The sequence below is a fragment of the Bombina bombina genome, chromosome 1 (assembly GCF_027579735.1).
Source record: "Bombina bombina isolate aBomBom1 chromosome 1, aBomBom1.pri, whole genome shotgun sequence".
In the NCBI taxonomy this organism is placed as follows: Eukaryota; Metazoa; Chordata; class Amphibia; order Anura; family Bombinatoridae; genus Bombina; species Bombina bombina.
Genome location: NC_069499.1, coordinates 144,053,141 through 144,066,187, shown reverse-complemented (window position 1 = coordinate 144,066,187; position 13,047 = coordinate 144,053,141). Strand labels below are relative to the sequence as shown.

General features: G+C 41.3%; 1 protein-coding gene across 1 annotated transcript; it reads right to left on the bottom strand.

Moving 5' to 3' along the window:
• Positions 1-276: 276 nt before the first annotated feature.
• On the bottom strand, positions 277-2,619 carry RPS29 (ribosomal protein S29). Its single transcript, XM_053689506.1, has 3 exons — positions 2,488-2,619; positions 1,804-1,903; positions 277-411 (listed from the first exon to the last, which is right to left on the bottom strand). Exons 1-3 carry the CDS (start codon positions 2,547-2,549, stop codon positions 403-405), a joined length of 171 nt encoding a protein of 56 aa, XP_053545481.1. The 5' UTR covers positions 2,550-2,619; the 3' UTR covers positions 277-402.
• Positions 2,620-13,047: the final 10,428 nt, after the last annotated feature.

The window sequence follows — 13,047 nt, the reverse complement described above, 5'->3', positions numbered from 1 at the left end:
ATTAACAAGGTTAGCCCCGAGTCTGCAGGTGCTTTTCTAGATCTGAGAAAGAAAATCCCCTTTTCTGAGCTAAATTACATGAAAAGGGAGCAAAATGAATATTGCAAAGTTGCTCTAACTTTGCAAAAACAATTTTACATTGAAATCTTAAGGTCTCTTTTTAACAACAAAATTCCACTTGCATGAAATAAGGGCATCTTCATAATGTTCTTTTCTATTTAAGACAATTTGTTTAATGTGCCTTTAATCCTCATTTAAATAAAGACACACAAACTATTTTTGAAGGCTACACCATTTTTATTTATATACAAAACAGTGATGTTTTCAGAAGTTCCGAATGGTGCCAAATGGTTGTGTATGGTCTTCCATTAATTTTATTCCATCTTGCCAGATCAATGATGTTTAGTCAAGCTAGAAAAATATGAAATACATGTTAGACTTCCATTTTAATAGGTCCTACCCACAACACAAAAAAATACAGGACCATAGGTCATTATTTGTAAAATGTGAAAAGCTTAGACATGCAGCCTGAATAGCAAAAGCAGGCAGTGTCAAGGACCAAAATGAATAATGTAAACAAAAAAAAGCGAATGCCAGTTAACCCCTCTTCCTGCCATTAGAACGTTTTGTCGTCCTAATCTACACCTTAGGACATAACGTACTAGCCTTTTGGCTGTACTTAAGCCAAAAGCGCTTTCTGAATGCGTTTCGGCTGTAGGGTGTGCATAGCGTAAGCCACTCCTGCCAGATACGATACCATTATTGAAATCACATTGCATGAATGATTGAGTGATTTCACTTTTGAACTTATTTGTTTACATTGGATCTTTGTTCCAATGTAGACGAATAAGTCCAGGCAGGAAGGGGTTAAAGGCTAAATATTTAGACCTCAACCCTGCTTCAATTGACATTTTAAATGTGTTAGATATAAGGCATTTAATTTGTATTAGGACAGGAAAAACACCAGAGTTTAAGGCTTACCATGAAACAATGAGGTTATAAATTGTTATTTTTTAAAATAAACGTTATTTAAATAGGTTTTATTGGTCACAGCAAAAAAGATAATTGTGTTTAGATAATTTGCTACTTACATATGCATCATAGAAAAAGTTGATATAGCACACATTAAGTATTAACAGAACGTGCTTGCTTTCTTTAAAATTACAGCCACTGCTACTAAAAGTTATACTGACTGTTAAACATGAACTCATCAGTATTTTAATGATAGCTTTTGAGCCAAAATATGCTGACAACAAAAAGCTAGCATCTGTTAAAGATTAAGCCTCATTTCTTGCAAATACATGCAACCTTGAAATAGCCTAACCATATATATACAAATAAAAATGGAGTAATCAATTAAATGAAGTTACATATGAAAAGAAAAAATTTAAACATGCAGCCTTTGTGAAAAGTCCTAGAGGCATTAAACCTAAGATGGATCTTTTGTGATTCAGATAAAGCATACGATTTAACAACTTTTCAATACACTACTAATATCTAGTGTGCCTGGATCTTTGAAAAGCATACCTATGGTGCCTCAGGAACTGGGAGCTAGTTGCTGACTGTACAAATATACCTTGTTTACCAATTTGTTCAGCTAGCTCCCAGTATAGCTTTACAGATTTAATGGGTGCCAAGAGAATGAAGCCAAATATAAGTAATTGGAAAGATGTTAAATGTATGCTCTGAATCATGAAATAAAAAATGGGGTTTCAGGTGCCTTTAATTCAAACATGAAAAGCTTTAGACCTATTGACAAACAAGGTTATTAAAACGAATTGTACATTTAGGACAGTTATGTACCTTTACAAAGCCAATATCCTTAGCATACTGTCGGAAGCACTGACGGCACATGTTCAATCCATATTTCCGGATCAGTCCATGTCTGTTTGAGCATACACGGCTATAAAATAAAATGTACAATATAAAAAAACTTAAAATATTGTAAACTCCCATAAAAAAACACCTAGTTATCTACATAAACCTTTGAAGATGAAATTAGTAAAAAAAAAATAAAGTTGTTCCCCCCCCCCCAACATCCTACACAGCTACTGATTAGTGCGGGTGTTCGTTCAGGGTAACAATTCCCTGCATTGTATACAGTGCAGATAGTGGTTATGTATGGGTATATCGATAATACACAGCCAATTTATTAAAGATTGACAAGTCAAACGATGTGTCACAAAGGCCACTAAAAAAATGAGGCGGGGCAATTAAGGCTAAATATAAATCGTACAGAAACAAGGCCGTCTTGCCCACGAATAGTTTTATAACGTGGGTGATTTATACGAAACTTGCTCGTACAGACATTAAACAGCACGACCCATTGGAAAGTAGAGGCAGCGTGGCCCGCCGCCATTCCAAGCTGCTTTCCACACCACCATGATGTAATTCTCACGCTTCGCTAGTTCTAGCCACCCTGTGTCTCGCCGTAACCAATAACTTCCAGATACATATAACAGCAAGTTTATCGGTCCCGACACCCACCAGGAGCGGGATCCTTGGCCAAATTTCCTTGGATGGCTCCAGTACAACTGCTGGTGACCCATCTTGTCTAACTCGCAGCTCGCGAAAAGGAAGAGGAGGAGCCACGCAGCCGCTAATCAACTATGTAGCCGCTATCCCGACATGCATTGCGAAGTCTTTTTTATTCAACAACTTTATTAGATACGAACATTTATATTGTTTTATACAGTGTTGTTTACTAAAGTAAACATAGGTTATTTACTACAATGTATGATTTTATATATTTTTTTGGATATTACCTATTTTTTTTATAAACCCGGTATTGTGAATTGTTTTTGTTTTTAAATGCACCTCAAATGCAATAAATAGGAGTAGTGTATTAGGTAATAGGATTAGGAAGTGGAGGTACAGTACTAGTGTGTAATGTTTAACGTTTAATAAACGAACGTGGTCTAATGATGCTCGATAACTGCATTTGAATAGTGTTTTTTTCAAGTAGTTTATTAATGTAATTAGGGTCATCATGCATGCTAATTTGCCCTGTCTCGTCCTACAGATGATTTTATAGTAAAAAATATTAGGTATTTCACAACAATTAATTTGTTTTACCCATTTGGTCATTTGTTTTCCTAAAGGGACACTGAACCAAATTTTTTTCTTTCATGATTCAGATAGAGCATGCAATTTTAAGCAACTTTCTAATTTACTCCTATTATCAAATTTTCTTCATTCTCTTGGTATCTTTATTTAAAAAGCAAGAATGTAAGTTTAGATGCCGACCCATTTTTGGTGAACAATCTGGGTTGTCCTTGCTGATTGGACAGAACCAATAAAAATGTGCTGTCCATTGTGCTGAACCAAAAATGTGCTGGCTTCTTAGCTTAGATGCCTTCTTTTTCAAATAAAGTTAGCAAGAGAATAAAGAAAAATTGATAATAGAAGTAAATTAAAAAGTTGCTTAAAATTGCATGCTCTATCTGAATCATGAAAGAAAAAAATTGGGTTTAGTGTCCCTTTAAAGACAAGGCCCTTTTTCAATTTCTTTATCTTAAAGTGATGGTAAACTCTCCCCTTTATAAAATCAGATCTGGAATGTAAGCGCTATTTTAGATGAAGTTTAATTCATTAGCTGTAATGAAGATGCAGTATAACTTAGTTATTAATATAGATATGAAATTCAAATACTGCATGCTCCTCCGCCCACTTCAAAAGTAAACTTTTCTGTGAGCTAACAGATTGAATTGTTGTCCAATCAGCGCTCTCCCCATATGGCACTTTTGTTGTAGCTAGAGCATTGATTGGAGAGTAACTCAATCATTTAGCTGACAGGAAAATTGACTTTTGAAGTGGGTGGTGTAACGTGGGGTATTTGAATTTCATATCTATATTAATAACTCAGTTATAGCGCATCTTCATTGCAGCTAATGAATTAAACTCCATCTAAAATAGCGCTTACATTTCAGATCTGATTTTAAAAAGGGGAGAGTTTACCATCACTCTAAGGACCAGAGCTATTTTAAAATTTCTGCTGTGTTTGTGTTTAGCTGTAATTTTCCTCTTATTCATTTACTGTATCCACACATATTATATACCCTTTTTCTCGCCATTAAATGGACTTTCTAAAGATACCATTATTTCTTTCTAATGACACGGTTAGTCCACGGATCATCTAATTACTATTGGGGAATATCACTCCTGCCCAGCAGGAGGCGGCAAAGAGCACCACAGCAAAGCTGTTAAATATCACCTCCCTTCCCTCCTACCCCAGTCATTCTCTTTGCCTACGTTAAGAGCAAGGAGGTGGTAAAGTTTTTAGTTTAGGTGTTTTAAAGAAGTTTCTTCAAGCAAGATTTTGTTATTTTTCAGCAGTGCAAGCTTGTTCTGCTTTGTCATGGGGTGTAGCCGTAGTCCATGTCAGTCTCTTCAGTAGAGCATTGGTGGCTTTTAAACAAAGGGAACTTGTGAGGTACAATCCTCACTGCGCCTCCCATGTATTTAATGCTGCCCTAACTTTGAAAGCCTGAGTAAGATTGCTCAGTCTTTGTTTGTTTTCCACAGGTCAATGTGAGGGAACATGCCTCTCAAACCTAGTCAGCTGTCTTGCTGCCTGGCAGATTTCTGAAGGTAAGTGCAGAATTTATTTTTTCTGGGATACAGGAAAATTTTGGCACTTTAATTTTATTATGGGACACAATAGACATTCTCCTTTGGAATAGGGGATTATGTTATGGTGGCAGTCATGGCAGGCACTGGGGACGAGGAGATTGTGGCTCAATGTGTGGGGTGTATTTCACTTACTCCCAGCGGCGTTAGTTTATAGACATTTTGCCCACCAGGAAGTTAATTTTTGATACGCCCACAATGGGCGGAGCTAGCTGAGGTGCCAAGTTTCTGTTGCGCGCCTTTTCCCCTTCACTTCCGGTGTTGCGGAGAGACAGCGGTATTGCGGATAGCAAGCTAAACAAGTACTTGTACGCTGCGCTACGGTGATGCAGGAGAGCAGCCTCAGGTCTGTCAGTAACATTGCTTAGGCTGAGTCCGGACTTCTGCTATAAGAATATACTCTCCGGTGGCAGCAAGGAAGGTAGGCACCTCAGCAAAGCGAAGCTGAGGTGTAGAGGCTGTCTGGAGTATATTGTGACAGTTTAATTATTTTTTTGCCAGCAAAAATAAAAAAGTTAAGTTTTAACATTTAAAGAGACAGTAACATTTTTTTGGTGTGCTAATTTCTTCCTCAATTATCAGTTTATTCTAAATTTTGAGTTAAGATGGACCAAGAGGCCATGCAAAATGTTTCTTGTTCTTTATGTTTTGATGCTAATGTGGAACCACCTATCCCTTTCTGTTCCTCATGTATTGAGACTTTTTTCTGAGCCAACATTGTCTAAGGCGGATGCTGTCCAGGAGTCTTCTGACAATGTTCAACATATGCCACAGCTTTCTCCTCAAGTGTCCCAAATGCTATCGTCCACACATGCAGTGTCCTGCGCTTCCTCTCAAGCTCTGCCTGGAGTTACTTTGCAAGACATCGCTTCCCTCATGTCTTCTGCGGTATCTGATGCGTTGTCTGCTTTTCCCATGCTGCAGGGAAAGCGCAAGAGGAAATGTAAAGAATCAGTGAGTAAGGTTTCTCACACATTCATGGCTATTCCGAATGTTCCCTCCCAGAAATCTAAGGAGGAGGATACTTCGGTAGCATCTGAGGGTGAAATCTCCCTTTTTCTCCATCCCCTATTTTTAAGAAGATGTTTCCTATTGCTGACTCTATCAAGAAATCTTGGCAGACGGTCCCCAAGGTGGAAGGGGCAATTTCCACTTTAGCTAAGATAACCACTATTCCCATAGAGGATAGTTGTTCCTTTAAAGATCCTATGGATAAGAAGTTGGAGGGGTTGCTCAAAAAGATGAATGTACACCAGGGTTTACAATGGCAACCTGCGGTGTGTATTGCTACCATCACTAGTGCGGCGGCATACTGGTTTGATGCGTTGTCTGATTCTATTCAGACAGACACTCCCCTTGAAGAGATCCAGGATATGATCAAGGCCCTTAAGTTGGCCAATTCCTTTATTACGGATGCTTCCCTACAGGTTATCAAGCTGGGAGCAAAAATTTCTGGGTTTGCCATGCTGGCCCGCAGAGCCTTATGGTTGAAATCCTGGTCTGCGGATGTGTCATCTAAGTCTAAGCTTTTGGCGATTCCTTACAAGGGTAAGACCTTGTTTGGACCGGGATTGGCTGAAATTATTTCTGACATTACGGGAGGAAAGGGTAATTTCCTCCCTCAGTATAAGAGGAATAAGCAGAAGGGACGTCAGAGTAATTTTCATTCCTTTTGAAGCTTCAAGGGTAAGTCTTCCTCTCCCTCTACCAAGCAGGAAGAGTCCAAGCCTTCCTGGAGGTCCAACCAGTCTTGGAACAAGGGAAAGCAATCTAAGAAGCCCGCTAATGACTCAAAATCAGCATGATGGGTCTGCCCCCGATCCGGGACTGGATCTTGAGGGGGGCAAACTTTCCTTCTTCGCTCAAGCTTGGGTTTGGGATGTTCAGGATCCCTGGGCGTTGGACATTGTGTCCGCGGGATGCAAACTAGAGTTCAAGACCTTTCCTTCCAGGGGCAGGTTTCTGCTCTCAAGATTATCTGTAGACCAGATTAAAAAGAGAGGCGTTCTTACACTGTGTTCAGGACCTTTCCGACCTGGGAGTGATAGTTTCTGTTCCAATGCAGGAACAGGGTCTGGGATTTTACTCAAATCTGTTTGTGGTTCCCAAAAAAGAGGGAACTTTCAGACCAATTTTAGATCTCAAAAGTCTAAACAAATACCTCAGAGTACCGTCCTTCAAGATGGAAACTATTTGTTCCATTCTTCCCTTGGTTCAAGAGGGTCAATTTATGACAACAGTAGATTTATAGGACGCGTACCTGCATATTCCCATACACAGGGATCATCACAAGTTTCTGAGGTTCGCATTTCTAGACAAACACTTCCAGTTTGTGGAGCTTCCATTCGGTCTTGCCACAGCTCGCAAGATTTTTTCAAAAGTTCTGGGATCCCTGTTGGCGGTGCTCAGGTTGCGGGGCGTTGCAGTGGCGCCTTATCTGGACAACATTCTGGTTCAGGCGCCATCCTTTCAACAAGCAAACTCCCACACAGAGATGTTGTTATCCTTCCTACGTTCTCGCAGATAGAAGGTGAATTTGGAAAAGAGTTCCTTAATTCCAGCTACAAGGGTAGTGTTCTTAGGAACCATAATAGATTCCCTATCGATGAAAATATTTCTGACAGAGGTCAGAAAATCAAAGATTTTCAACTCCTGTCTGGCGCTTCAGTCCTCTCCTCTGCCGTCAGTGGCTCAATGTATGGAGGTGATCGGTCTGATGGTAGCTGCCATGGACATCATTCCGTTGGCCCTTTTCCACCTCAGACCTCTGCAGTTATGCATGCTCAGGCAGTGGAACTGGGATTATGCGGATCTGTCTCCGCGATTACATCTGGATCAGGCAACAAGTGATTCTCTTCTTTGGTGGTTGTCTCAGGATCAGCTCTCTCAGGGAACCTGCTTTTGCAGACCCAACTAGGTGATTGTGACAATAAACGCCTGCCTGCTGGGATGGGGAGCAGCCTGGGGCTTTCTAAAGGCTCAGGGGACATGGACTTGGGAGGAATCTGTTCTCCCCATAAACATTCTGGAGCTGAGGGCAATCTTCAATGCTCTTCTGGCCTAACCTCAGTTTGCTTAGGCTCGGTTTATCAGGTTCCAATCGGACAACATAACTTCAGTGGCTTACATCAACCATTAGGGAGGAACCCTGAGTTCCTTGGCCATGACAGAGGTAGCCAAAATTATTCAGTGGGCGGAGACCCACAACTGCTGTCTATCTGCAATCCACATTCCAGGAGTGGACAATTGGGAAGCGGATTTGCTAAGGACTAACAGACTTTTCACCCGGGGGAGTGGGAACTCCATCCGGAAGTGTTTTCCAGTTTGATTCTCAAATGGGGACAGCCGAAACTGGATCTTATGGCATCTCGTCAGAATGCCAAGCTCCCGAGGTACGGGTCGAAGTTGAGGGATCCTCAGGCTGTACTGATAGACACTCCGTAAGGGAAACGTAAGGGGCAGAAAGCTACGGCTACTTCTCTTTCTTTGTGGCTGAAGAGTATCATTTGCTTGGCCTATGAAACTGCTGGACAGCAGCCTCCTGAGAGGGTCACGGCTCATTCTACAAGGGCTGTTTCCTCTTCCTGGGCATTCAAAAATGAGGCTTCGGTGGAACAGATTTGCAAGGCTGCAACTTGGTCCTCTCTTCACCCTTTTTCAAAATTCTATAAATTTGATACTTTTGCCTCGGTTGAGGCTTCCTTTGGGAGAAAGATTCTTCAAGCAGTGGTGCCTTCTGTTTAGGTTCCCTGTCTTGTCCCTCCCTTATCATCTGTGTCCTCTAGCTTGGGTATTGACTCCCAATAGTAATTAGATGATCCGTGGACTCACTTTGTCATTAGAAAGAAAACAAAATTTATGTATACCTGATAAATTTATTTTATTTCTTGACAAGGTGAGTCCATGGCCCGCCCTGTTTTTTCTAAGACAGGTTTTTGTCACGTTATATACCTCAGGCACCTCTGCACCTTGTTGCTTCCTTTCTCTCCTTTTACTTCGGTCGAATGACTGGGATTGCAGGGAAGGGAGGTGATATTTAACAGCTTTGCTGTGGTGCTCTTTGCCGCCTCCTGCTGGGCAGGAGTGATATTTTGCAATAGTAATTAGATGATCCGTGGACTCACCGTGTCAAGAAAGAAATACATTTATCAGGTAAGCATAAATTTAGTTTTTCATCATATCTTATAATTAACCATATTTTTTTTTTTAAATATGATGAAAAAATGTAAAAAAAACACACTTTTTCTAACTTTGACCCCGAAAATTTGTTACACATCTACAACCACCAAAAAACACCCATGCTAAATAATTTCTAAATTTTGTCATGAGTTTAGAAATACCCAATGTTTACATGTTCTTTGTTTTTTTTTTTGCAAGTTGTAGGGCAATAAATACAAGTAGCACTTTGCTATTTCCAAACCATTTTATTTCAAAATTAGCGACAGTTACATTGGAACACTGATATCTGTCAGGAATCCCTGAATACCCCTTGACATGTAATATATATATATTTTAATAGACAACCCAAAGTATTAATCTAGGCCTATTGTGGTATATTTCATGCCAAAATTTCACTGACAAATGCGATCAAATTAAAAAAATTGTTCACTTTTTCACTAACTTTTGGTTTCTCACTGAAATTATTTACAAACAACTTGTGCAATTATGGCACAAATGGTTGTAAATGCTTCTCTGGGATCCCCTTTGTTCAGAAATAGCAGACTTATATGGCTTTGGCATTGCTTTTTGGTAATTAGAAAGCCGCTAAATGCCGCTGCGCACCACACTTTGTATTAGGCCCAGCAGTGAAAGGGTTAATTAGGTAGATTGTAGGGTTAATTTTAGCTTTAGGGTAGTGTAGTAGACAACCCAAAGTATTGATCTAGGCCCATTTTGATATATTTCATGCGACCATTTCACCGACAAATTTGATCAAATTAAAAAAAAATCGTTTACTTTTTCGCTAACTTTGGGTTTCTCATTTAAACTATTTACAAACAGCTTGTGCAATTATGGCACAAATGGTTGTAAATGCTTCTCTGGGATCCCTTTTGTTCAGAAATAGCAGACATACAGTATATGGCTTTGGCATTGCTTTTTGGTAATTAGAAGGCCGCTAAATTCCGCTGCGCACCACACTTGTATTATGCCCAGCAGTGACTGAGTTAATTAGGTAGCTTGTAGGGAGCTTGAAGGGTTAGTTTTAGCTTTAGTGTAGAGATCAGACTCCCACCTGACACATCCCACCCCTGATCACTCCCAAACATCTCTCTTCCCTCCCCCACCCCACAATTGTCCCCACCATCTTAAGTACTGGCAGAAAGTCTGCCAGTACTAAAATAAAAGGCTTTTTTTTATAAAAATGTAGCCCTTCCTGTTGAACATTTGCACCTGTATACATTCTGCAGGAGAAGTTGCCTAGGCAACTATTAGACTGGTTGGTCATGTGATCAAGTGAAACTGAAAGAAGAGTGTAAGACACAGGAGGAAGCAGACATGTCAGAGCAGTGAAGGTGTGTGTGAGGCCTGGCTGTGTGAGAGCTGCAGACTTCATCTTGTAAAGTAACAGCATCCCTCTGCTGATTTAGTGTATGCTGCCAGCTGCAGTCTGTCCCTGTTAGAGAGCTGTGGAGAAGAATGCAGACAAAGTAAATGACTGGCAGACCTTGGAGTTTTCTTTCAGCCTGTGCAGAATCCTGTCAGTGGTAAGAAGTATCCTCTCTCCTTGTCATACTGACAGGGCATTCTGTCCATCACATAAACTTATAAACAGCTCTTCCTGTGGATTGCAGTTTCCTATGAGCTGCAACTGTTTAAATGCATGTGGATTACCTTAAAGGGCCCCAACATTTATGTGCACCAACTGGTACCCATCAGCCATTAGGGTGAAGCCTGAGGGTGGGTTCGCAGGTGGTTTGGGAGGGTGCTGGGCCTGGTTAGAGAGAGTCGGTGTGTTAGTTAGCCACTGTATTTCTTGCCTTATTTTTATTTACCATAATCCTTTAATACATGTTCATACTGTTTTACTGTTATTACTGTGTGTGTTGTAGTTATTTATTATGTTCCTGTCTGGGAAACCCATTCTTGCCCTGGATGCCCAGTCAGGTGGAGGCACTGCCACAGTCATGTACCCCAACTCCCAGGTAGCGGAGACTCAGGATCAGCCTGCAGAGCACATGGAGGTAGCTGGGGTAAAGACCCACAGGGGTAATTGTGGGCCTAGGCCAAACCCCGTTACATTTGGTGGTACTGCTGAGATAAATTGGGGTACACCCAGTAAGGATCCGTTAATTCCCCGGCCCACACTCCCATTTGTAACAGATTGGGCCCAGCAACAGAAGGTACCATTGCATCATGCAGTGATGATATGCCAGGTACCTCCCTATAGTGAGATAAAACATGTCACCAAGTGCGTAGAGATTATACTGGGAATAGAGATGGTTACCATCAGAGACATCCTGCATGATTCATACGGTCAAACTTACATGTTAGTATATTCCCATGCAGATTTGAGAGGCCGTCATAGGCCTACATGTCTATACCTTCTTGAAACAGCTCCTGAAGGATGTCGCTTAGTGTACGCTCTCCCTGATAAGGAGGAAGGGGTTACACTGCAGCAACCCTCCACTATAGGCCAAAGAGACTTTAATGTATCAAGTTATTCCCAGATTCTGTCCCCTTTGTCAGAGAAACCCCCCAGGAGATTACCGGTTACCCCTGTAGAGACTGGGGCCATCCCCAAACGAAATGTCTACTTTTCCAGTGTGCAAGGGACAACTGCCCCTAAGACCCCAGATCTAGTGGTTCCCTCATCTCCAACATCCCCAAAACCAGGCGATTCCCTATTGAGAACCACAAGTTCAGGAGAGAGTAACATATCTGAAATACTGCAAAAACTCTCAGAAGCCATAGTAACAGCTACCCATACCCACAGTTACCGTAAGCTGAAAGTGTTTTCTGGGAATCAACCTGTTCCTGCCGGGGAGGAGCCCTTTAAGGCCTGGAAGGATAATGCTGTACAATTTTTGGAAGAATGGTCTTGTACGGATAACATAAAAAAACAACGGATAATGGAGAGTCTTCGTTTCCCAGCTACAAATATGATAAGGCTGTTTAGGGGAGTGAATGAACAAGCTACCGCACAAGATTACCTGAAAGTTTTGCAGGATGCGTATGGAAAATCTGAGGACTCTGATGATCTATTAATCAAGTTCCTAGCCACTAAACAGAAGGAACATGAGAAAGCTTCAGACTATATCAATCGATTACAATTGTCACTGGGAAAACTGTTTCATAATGGAGCAGTCACTGCATCTGAGTTGGATGCTCGACTATCCAAACAAATTCAGAAGGGAGGCCTTAGCAATGATCCAGTCATGATCATGTTAAGAGTTAAGTTGGATGATCAAGTCTTGTCCTATTCCACACTGATCCGAAAAGCAAAAATACTGGAGAACCAAATGTCCCCATCTCCTCCACAAAAAGGAAATTCTTCTAAAGCTGCAGATAAAGAGGATATGGAACTGTTCGTCCTTAAAAAAAAGGTAGCTGAATTAGAATTATTGTCTAAGTCATCGCCAAGAAGAACAGATTATTCTCCTACCAGGAGGCAGCCCCGCAGGGAGACCACAGGAAGGTTATTCCCAGAGGAACAGTCCCCCCGAGGGAACTGTTTTAAGTGTGGAAAATCAGGGCATTTCAAGCGGGAGTGTCCCACTAATTCATCAGATACAGAAGTGGATGTGCTAGCTATTGAGCTGGAGGAGGCTCAAGCTACCAGTCCTTTCAGGAAAAGAGGAAAAAGAACCACACCCATATTATCTGTGGGGGCCAAGATCGGGCCCAAATCTCTGATACAGTTACAAATAGAAGATATTCATGCCTCGGCCTTGTTAGATACTGGATCCCAGGTCACCATCATTAATAGAGACTTCTATGACCATCATCTAAAACATATTCCCCTGGAGCCAGCAGGAGAGTTGCAGTTGTGGGGAGTGGGATCTCAGGCCCAGCCTGTAGAGGGATGTATAAGAGTGACAATAACAATCCCACAGTTAAACACAGGAATGATCTGCCCTATGGAATTGGAAGCTCTTGTATGCTCCATGAAGAAAACAATGTGCGCCCCAATAATTTTGGGTACCAACGCAAGAATGGTGCAGGACATGTTCAGGGCCTACCTAACTGAAGTGGGAGATGTATCTCTAACCAGACTGATGGAAGTCAGCCCTGTTCTAGGGAAAGAATGCCATCGACTAGCCCTACAAGCTAGACCAGGATCATGCCACTACTCGGGGAAAGAACCTTTATTTGTAAGGCCTGGAGAGACTAAGACTCTACGAGCCATAGCATCTATGCACCATGAAATATCAGGAGGAACCAGGCAATACCTCATTGAGTCCTTGCCTGAGGAGGATG